This window comes from Brassica oleracea, chromosome C6, assembly GCF_000695525.1.
Source record: "Brassica oleracea var. oleracea cultivar TO1000 chromosome C6, BOL, whole genome shotgun sequence".
In the NCBI taxonomy this organism is placed as follows: domain Eukaryota; kingdom Viridiplantae; phylum Streptophyta; class Magnoliopsida; order Brassicales; family Brassicaceae; genus Brassica; species Brassica oleracea.
Window position 1 is genome coordinate 1,948,370 of NC_027753.1, and position 10,034 is coordinate 1,958,403.

A 10,034-nucleotide genomic window follows, 5' to 3' on the forward strand; every position below is an offset into this window, starting at 1 on the left:
CCCCCCCACTTACTTTAAAACATTATGACGAACAAAATCTCAAATACATAAAACAATGTTATCATATGAATTATGCATATCATGATTCATTCCCTATATGGCTATATTTAGCAAGAAAGGACAACAACCATAGGTACACTTATAGAGATTATTTTAGTAATAAAGTGGACAAAACAAAACAAAATTACAATTTATTACGTGTCATACTCTGATTGCTTAGCTACCTTATTATAATGCAAACAACCCTCAACTCTTCTTTCCTCCATCTCCCAAGTCTCATATTATTAGAAACATCAAGAAACTAACAAGCCTTTAGGTTTTACGACACACTCTGATACCAAAATGCCCCGTTCCGACCGGGCCCGGGAATATTCTTGGAATAAAAGCGAAGAAAACAGCCTGGTCGGGTCGATTGTTCAAGAAGAAGGCCACATTTACTCGTTAGCAGCGACAAATGATCTTGTGTTCACAGGATCGGACAATAATCACATTAGGGTTTGGAAGAACCTAAACGAGTTTAGTGAGTTTAAATCGAACAGCGGTTTGGTGAAAGCGATAGTGATATGCCGTGAGGATAATAATAAGGTGTTCACGGGTCATCAAGACGGTAAGATCCGGGTCTGGAAAACCTCGCACAAGAACCCGCGAGTGTACACACGCGCCGGAAGCTTACCGGCTTTGAAAGACGTGTTGAAGAAGTCAGTGAAGCCGAGTAACTACGTGGAGGTGAGAAGACGTCGTACGGCGCTGTGGATCAAACACTCCGACGCCGTTTCATGTTTGAGTCTTGTGGAAGATCAAGGGCTGTTATACTCCGCCTCATGGGATCGGACGGTCAAGGTTTGGCGCATTCACGATTTGAAATGTTTGGAATCTATTAAAGCTCATGATGACGCCGTCAACTCCGTCGTAGCCGCTGGTTCCGGCGAGGGTCTTGTCTTCACTGGCTCGGCCGAGGGAACGGTTAAGGTTTGGAAACGGGAGGTTCGCGGGAAGCGTACTACGCATAGTTTGGTTCAGACTCTGCTGAAACAAGAATCTGCTGTTACGGCTTTGGTTACTAGCCACGTGGCGGTGTATAGTGGTTCTAGCGACGGTGCTGTGAATTATTGGGAGATGGGAGAGAAGAAAATGTTGAAGCATTGTGGTGTTTTCAAGAAGCATAGGCTTGCTGTGCTCTGCCTCGCGGCAGCTGGAGAATTGGTGTTTAGTGGTGCGGCGGATAAGAAGATATGCGTGTGGAGGAGAGAAGGGAGAATTCACTCGTGTGTGTCGGTTTTGACTGGTCATACCGGACCGGTTAAGTGTTTGGCGGTGGCTGCACCATCGGGAGAAGAGGACGAAGACGGAAGAGATGGGAGATTGATTGTCTATAGTGGAAGTCTTGACAAGTCGGTCAAAGTTTGGAGGGTGCCATGTCATCATATGTAAGAGGGCTTGTTTCCTGCGAGATTTGGGATGTATGTAAGTTTAATAAGAACCAGAACCAATCAAATGTTTGATTGATTTTAAGGACAACCATGTAGGAGTCTAATATGATTATAGTAATCTAATGTATGATGCAGGCATGCAGCCATGATATGTTTGAGAGAGGTTTATATTCAGATTTAACTATAAGTTAATGATTTTTTGCTAACTATAAGTTAATGATACTCTAGCTATCAGATAGCTAGTGAGGATCGACAGTATTTAAAAAACAATTAATCTGACTGAAAAATAATTGATAAACGAGTCATAGAATTTTAGGAAAAAGCGAATTAGCGTACAATAAATAGGTGTAAGTATAAAAAACTGATTATATGAACCACATGAATATAAACTTCAATATCAATAGGGGCAAATCTCCAAAATATCACCTTTCTAAATTTATATTACAAAAATAACACTCAAAAACTAAAATGACCAAAATAGCATTTTATCTTTTGAAAATTTTAATTTTTTTATTTTTCAAAATTTGATATCTTATCCCCAAAACCTCATTTCTCAACTCTAAACCCTAAACCGTAAACTCTAAACCCTAAACCCTAAATCCTAAACTCCACCCTTTAACTCTAAACCCTAAGTTTGTGACTTTTGATAAAACACTAAGTGCTATTTTTGTGACTTTTGACCTTGAGTGCTAGTCTGTGAACAAAAACTTGATTTAGTGCTATTTTTGTCCTTTTTCTCGTATCAATACGCCAAATAAGTTCACTAGACGTATTATAAAGATATAGTAAATGCGATAAATGTCAATTTAGTGATATATTTTGTAAGCTAGCTGAGTTGCGAACGAATAATGCGCAAAAGCTAACTATCAGTATTACGGTTATATGAAAGTGATGGGTGGTTATAATCTCGTTGTGACCGTCCATTATTTTTCTGCTCACTTTTAAAACATTTTGTTTCGCCACTGGTACGTTTCTTTGAGCAATGTTTCTTTTTCCTTTTAGTGATTCCTTCTTGCAGAAAAGGAAACAAAATGTCAATGCTTTTACTTTATAAATTTTGTAGGATCCACATAACTTGTTTGAGTTTCTCTCCTTTTAACTACCACTTTTGAATTAAATAAAACTAGACCTTATCCGCGCTGGCATTTTGAGTTTTTAATTATTTATTTTATTAAATGATGTATTTGTAATATTCGTTCATATTATATTCATTAAGTAAATTTTTTTTTTTGCATCATAAACTATCTATTTTTTTTACGAATGTGTGATATCATATTAAAAAAAATGAGTATATAGTTAATTAGATAATTTTAAAAACAGAAATTTTTCTTTCGTGTGCGATATCATATAAATAATGATCCGCCCACTTAACAAAAATCATGATAATTTTATGTGTAATTTTTTTTATTTTGACCATTTCCTTAAAACTATATTAAATTTTACATATTTTAATTAGAATATTTTTAATATCTTTACCTTTTTATTTGAAATGCAACTAAATATTTTTTTAACAATTATAACAAAATATTTAAAAAATATTTTTAGAATTTGTTTGAAAAATATGAAAATTACATTTTAAATTAAAATTATCCTAAAATATGATAAGTTTTGATGTTAACGAAAACTCAAATTATGTCAAAAATACTTGATGTATGTTTTAGGTAACATTTTAATGATGCACGTTTTTAAAAATTCTCATTATTAAAATTATGCACGTAAGGATAACTCATGAGTTTTTTTTTGTTGATTAAATGACATTATGTCTAAAATGTTTTAGCTTGATATTTCATTAAGGTAACTGAAAAATACAAACAATAAAATAAGAAGTTTAAATTCATTTAAGCATATTTCATTAATGTAATTGAAAAAACAAGTAATAAATTAGACAGTTTTATTCGTTTTAAGATATTTCATAAATGCAACTGAAAAAGATAATAAAAAAAAAGAGTTTAATTAATGAAGTAAAAATATTTTCAAATAGGTACTTCTCTTTTAATAATATAGATGCCACCAAGTATGTATAGTGTCTATCTTCATTATATGTTGTCATGCACACACACATTTTTCTGATAGAGCATAGAATTAAGATAATTATTTTTATCTTTTGTATTAGCTGCGTAATGATTTGAGGTGGGGATGTGATAATTTGTTACAAAACCCGGACGATATACTCCATCTTAGTGCGCGATGGTGCGGCACATGCGATGTCCATAACATAGGCTTGTAGGTTTACGATTGTAGGTGTTATATTCTATGTAAAAGCATGTTGCTCTATTCTATTTGTAATGTGTAGTGTATAATGTATTTATTGTACAACGTGTGATTACACAAATTATGATTTGAAGTTTTCCCAATTTTTTTAAATAGTCATTTAGTTTAGGCCTGAGCGTTTTTAACTCAACCCGAAGTTACCGACCTTAACCCGAACCGGAAAAACCGAATCTGAATCCGAACTGTTTTACAAAAATATCCGAATGGGACTTATGAGCTTACTACTTTGGACTTTGGTTATAACCCGAACCGAACCGAAATCCGAATTAGGATCCGAAGATATCTAAAATTAGTTAAATATGTTAATGTTTTTGTATATATTAAAGTGATTTAGATAGTTTAGAATATTCAAAATATTTTTTTAGTTTGTTTTATTTGTTATTTTTAATACATTTTAGTTAATTTAGATAATTTAACAAATTTTTAATTAGATTTGTAAATAATTTATATATTTTGAACTTTTTTTGTCAATTTTTGAGGTTTTTAAAAATATATTTTGTACGATTTTAAACATTGGTTAAATCCGATCCGAACCGAACCCGGAAGGAACAGAACCGAACCCGATCCGATAATTAGTAAAAACCGAATGGTACTTATGAGCATAACACCGAAAATCCGAAAATCTGAATCACCCGGACCGAAACCGAACGGACCACCGAACGCCCAGGCCTAATTTAGTTTATAACATGTTTTAGTTTATAACATGTTATCACTTGAGTGCTGATCAGTAAGTATAGATCGATCGATTCATAACAATATCATAGCAACAAAATATATAATCTACTCAGTTATTGCAAAGCCATATTTAATTATATGTTTCTCAAATAAAAAGAGAACATAACAAAACAATACTTCTTTGTGCAAACAGTTTGTCTTCTCCAAATATTCACATTCCTATATCTCTAGCTGGATATTTGAAGAGGTTGTATCCAAAGTGGCGGATAACGACGGAAACAGTTGAGAAAATGAGAAAAACTAATGCTTATGGCGGTGGAGGTTCTTCAATCGCACAAACAATTGTGGATCGGTGGAATATCATTGGAGAGTGTAGATATCGCTTGGAGGAAAATCTGAATTGCTTTATTCATTAACAAAAGTAGTAGAATAAAATGAATTTGGTGATGAATTATTTTAGGAGGCGTGAGAAAAAAATAAAAAGTTTGGCATATAATAGTTTTGTTTCTCTCACATAAATATGTGCTATATCATATGGTGAATTATAATTTTTAGGTCATACACTCAAATTTCATTAATAGTTTAATAGAAACTTTTAATAAATACTAATAAAAATTGTGGAAGCCCACTTAGTACTACAGTGATTTGACTAAGAGTTCATTAATGCTTCTATACCAGGAGGTTTGGGGTTCAAACCCCCAAAAAACACAAATTATGCAGATTATGGAGAAAAAAAGTCACAAGAGGTCTTCACCATGGTGCAAGGGCGTATCTATTAGTGAACTTAGCTCTACACAAGCTCAAGTTCAAACAAGTTCAGTCTCTCCCGCCAAAGCAAAACTTACATGTGAAGAAAAAGACAAAGTACAGATGTTTGAAGAAGACAAACCTTGTGCTAGCTTCCAATCAAAGAGTGACAGCATGGCTCCCAGAGATCAACGGTCACTAAGCGTTGGCTTTTCCAAAAGCAAGCGTCACGACAAAACTGAGACTAAGGCCGGTACGGATGGAGCGTTTAGTGTAAAGCTGGCAAATGCATTCTCAGCCCTTGATGGCGCATCAGACACTGGATGAAGCCATCTGTCTCAGCTTAGGGCTTTCACTTCTTTGTAAAATATGCTAGCTTTGTAAGAGAACAGCCCCCATGCTGAAATGAATAAAGATTGAAACTTTATATTCTTCGTTTTGTGTGTGATATTGAGGTTTCTTATATGGTATCAGAGCCATGGAAGCTCAAAACTTAGAAGTCAATCATCCTCCTGCTCTTCGCATCACAAACAGTGTCACCGTTACCTTGACAGAGAAGAACTACATTCTGTAGAAATCTCAGTTTGAAGCTTTCCTTAACGGTCAAGGTCTTCTCGGTTATGTCACCAGTCAGTCTCCTCAGCCCGCTGCTACCCTCACCGTCACAGGCATAGATGGCGTGGCTACTCAAACCCCAAATCCTGACTCTACCAAATGGTTTCAAACAGATCAAGTGGTAAAGTCTTGGCTTTTAGGTTCTTTCTTTGAAGACATTCTCAGCCTTGTCGTCGACTGTCAAACCTCCCATGAGGTCTGGCTCTCTCTTGCTCGTTACTACAACCGTTCGACATCTTCTCGTTTGTATGAACTCCAAAGGAAGCTCCAGACGACACTCAAGCTCACCAAACCCATGGCTGAGTATCTTCAAGAGATAAAGTCAGTTTGTTCTCAACTCTCTTCCATTGGTAGTCCTGTTCCTGAACGTATGAAAGTCTTTGCGGCTCTTCACGGTCTCGGTCGTGACTATGAACCTATCAAAACTACCATAGAGAAATCCATGGATGCGTCTCCTACTCCAACCTTTGAAGACATCATTCCTTGACTGACTAGCTTTGATGACAGACTACAGAGCTACAACAGCTCCTCAGACGTCTCACCACACCTCGCTTTCTACACTCAGCGTGGTCGTGGTCAGTACTTTCGCCCCAGAGGAAGAGGTCAAGGTCGAGGTTCTTACTCTACTCGTGGTAGAGGTTTTCATCAACACGTCAGCTCTCCTTCAGGATCCTATGCTTCCTATGTTTCGTCAGACGGTGATAACAGACCTATTTATCAGATTTGTGGCAAACCAGGCCACAACGCTCTTCGCTGCTGGCACCGCTTCGACAACAGCTATCAGTTAGATGATCTTCCTGCTGCGCTTACTGTTCTCCGCGTAACTGACGTTACCAACAATGGCCATGAGTGGTTTCCGGATTCTGGAGCATCGTCACATGTCACCAACTCTCCCCACCGTCTCCAACAGTCTCAGGTCTACACTGGTTCTGACTCGGTTATGGTTGGTAATGGAGAGTATCTCCCTATCACGCACACTGGTTCCACCAGCTTGGCCTCCACGTCAGGTACAATTCATGTCTCTGATGTCTTAGTGTGTCCTAAGATAGCAAAGTCTCTACTCTCTGTCTATAAGATTACTTCAGATTATCCTTGCTCTGTTGATTTTGACTGTGACAATGTGCGCATCTATGATAAGGCAACAAAGCGGCTTCTTCTTCAGGGGCCTCACACTAGTGGTCTCTACTCTTTGCGGTCATCATCTCCTCAGGTCTTCTACTCCAACAGACAGATCAGTGCGAGTGATGAAGTGTGGCATCAGAGGCTTGGTCACCCTAATCCGCTTGTCCTTCAACAACTCTCTGCAAATAAGGCAATCTTCATCAATAAGAATTCCAAGACTGTTTGTGAAGCTTGTCATCTCGGAAAGAGCTCTAGATTACCGTTTTTTTATTCTAGTTTTGTAGCTACTAGACCTTTGGAAAAGGTCCATTGTGATCTTTGGGGCTCTTCTCCTGTTTTTTTTATCTAAGGCTTTCGCTTCTATGTAGTTTTCATTGATCACTACACTCGATTCTCTTGGTTTTATCCTTTAAGAAACAAATCAGACTTTTATGAAATCTTCTTAAAATTTCAAGCTCTTGCACAAAATCTTTGCCAAACTAAAATACATACCTTTCAGTGTGATGGTGGGGGTGAATTCACCAGCCATAAGTTTCTAAAAAATCTAGAACTTCATGGGATTCAGCAACACCTCTCTTGTCCTCACACGCCTCAGCAAAACGACTTAGCTGAACGTAAGCACTGTCAGATAACTGAGCTCGGTCTTGCTCTTATGTTTCATGGAAAGGTTCCACAAAAGTACTGGGTAGAAGCCTTTTTCACAGCCAATTTTCTCAGTAACTTTCTGCCTCACACTGCTCTTGATGACTCCAAAAGTCCCTTTGAGTTGCTTCATCACAGGAGGCCAAATTACAGAGCTCTTCGAGTGTTTGGCTGTGCGTGTTTCCCCATGCTTCGTGACTACTCTGTTAATAAGTTGGATCCAAGATCTCACAAATGCGTTTTCTTGGGATACAAAGAGAAGTTTAAGGGTTACCGCTGCCTGCTACCAACCACAAGCATAGTTTATATCACGCGTCATGTCATCTTTGATGAAACATCCTTTCCGTTTGCTGATAGCTACTCTCATCTGCATCCAGCTACTAAATCTACTCTTTTGAAAGCTTGGCAAGACAGTTGCAACTTAAGATGAAGCCGCCTGAGGTTCAGAAGCCTGTCAAGTCTACTCTTGAACCTATTAGATTCGTCAATGTACCCTCTCCTTTGGCTTCCTTAGTTGGATCTACCAGCTCCAGCATCTTCACTTCTGAAGACTTTCCTCCTCTAGCATTGAGGCCTCATTCACAAGCTACTACTTCAGTTCCAAGTCTGTCTGTTAGTACTACGTCTTGTGAAGAGCATCGTACTGGGTGTACGTCAGGCTTAGATCATGTTTCTATAGGCAACAACGTTGCTTCTTCACAAGAACGGCCAGTACTATCTTCGGCTCAGACTACATCGTCCCCTTCTCCAACATCTTCTCATCCCATGATTATTCGTTCTAAAGTTGGTATAGTGAAGCCTAATCCTCGTTATGTTCTTCTTACTCAGAAGGCAGTGTTTCCAACTCCCAAAACCGTTTATGAAGCTCTTAAGCATCCTGGTTGGAACAATGCCATGTTAGAAGAAGTTGATAACTTCAAAGAAACTAAAACTTGGTCACTTGTACCTCGATCTCCTGGTATGAATGTTCTCGGTTGCCTTTGGATTTATAGAAACAAGCTCAATGCTGATGGTACCTTCAAGAAGCATCGAGCTAGAGTTGTTGCCAGAGGCAACGAGCAATCTGAAGGTGTCGACTATCTTGAGACTTACAGCCCAGTGGTTTACTCTGCGACAGTACGCACCGTTCTTCACATTGCAACTACAGTACGCACCGTTCTTCACATTGCAACAGTCATTCAATGGAGCATCAGGCAAATGGACTTCAAAAACGCGTTTCTCCATGGTGATCTTGCTGAGACGGTCTACATGCGTCAACCTGCTGGTTTCATCGACAAAAGCAAGCCTGATCATGTCTGTTTGCTTCATAAGTCTTTTTATGGTCTCAAACAATCGCCTCGAGCTTGGTTTGATAAATTCAGTTCATACCTCCTTCAGTTTGGCTTTGTTTGCAGTATCAAGGATCCTTCTGTCTTGATCTATTCAAAAGGTAAGGATGTAATTATGCTCCTTCTTTACATAGATGATATGCTCATCACTGGCAACAGCTCATCTGTTCTTGGGAGACTCTTCGCTGAACTTGACTGTCAGTTCAGAATGACTGATCTTGGTCCTATGCACTACTTTCTTGGCATCCAAGTCAAATACAACAAAGACGGTTGGTTCTTGTGCCAACAGAGCTACGCTGAGGATATTCTAGTTGTTGCCTCTATGTCTGATTGCAAGCCAGTAGCTACACCTCTGCCTCTTCAACTGAATCTACTCATTGAGAATGATGCGAAGTTCTCCAACCCGAAGTTCTTTCGCACTCTTGCAGGCAAGTTACAATATCTAACACTTACCAGACCTGATATTCAGTTCGCAGTTAACTACGTGTGTCAGAAGATGCACTCTCCAATGGTTTCGGACTTCAATTTGCTGAAATGGATTCTTCGGTATGTTAAAGGAACCACTTCTATGGGCATTAGTATCATCAAGGACACATACTTTATGCTTCGTGCTTACAGCGACAGTGATTGGGGAGGTTGTTCAACAACTAAACGGTCCTCTGGTGGCTACTGCACCTTTCTTGGCAGTAATATAATCTCTTGGTCTTCTCAAAAGCAACCTATTGTCTCTCGAAGTTCCACAGAAGCGGAATATCGTTCTCTCTCTAAAACCGCTTGTGAGATAACTTGGCTTTGCATTCTTCTTCGTGAACTAGGTGTTCCGCTTCCTGAGACACCTGAACTGTATGGAGACAATCTATCTTCAGTTCATCTCACGGCTAATCCTGCTTACCACAAGAGATCCAAGCACTTCGCTCTTGATTATCACTTCGTTCGAGAGAGAGTAGCGCTTAAAGCCTTAGTGGTCAAGCATATTCCGTCACATCAACAAATCGCCGACATCTTCACCAAATCTCTCTCCACTGCATCTTTCCAGTCTCTTCGTTTCAAACTAGGTGTTGATGTTCCACGTACACCAAGTTTGAGGGAGGATATTAGTGAACGTAGCTCTACACAAGCTCAAGTTCAAACAAGTTCAGTCTCTCCCGCCAAAGCGAGACTTACACGTGAAGAAAAGGGCAAAGCAAAGATGTTTGAAGAAGAC

At 38.6% G+C, this 10,034-nt stretch overlaps 1 protein-coding gene across 1 annotated transcript; it reads left to right on the plus strand.

Annotated features, from left to right (window-relative positions):
• Positions 1-249: 249 nt before the first annotated feature.
• On the plus strand, positions 250-1,599 carry LOC106298960 (myosin heavy chain kinase B). The gene has a single exon (XM_013735087.1). The coding sequence runs from the start codon at positions 343-345 to the stop codon at positions 1,429-1,431; it is 1,089 nt and encodes a 362-aa protein (XP_013590541.1). The 5' UTR covers positions 250-342; the 3' UTR covers positions 1,432-1,599.
• The last annotated feature ends 8,435 nt before the right edge of the window (positions 1,600-10,034 follow it).

Excerpts from the sequence above, each read along its gene's own strand:
- LOC106298960 (XM_013735087.1), top strand. The coding sequence starts at position 343 with ATGCCCCGTTCCGACCGGGCCCGGGAATATTCTTGGAATAAAAGCGAA.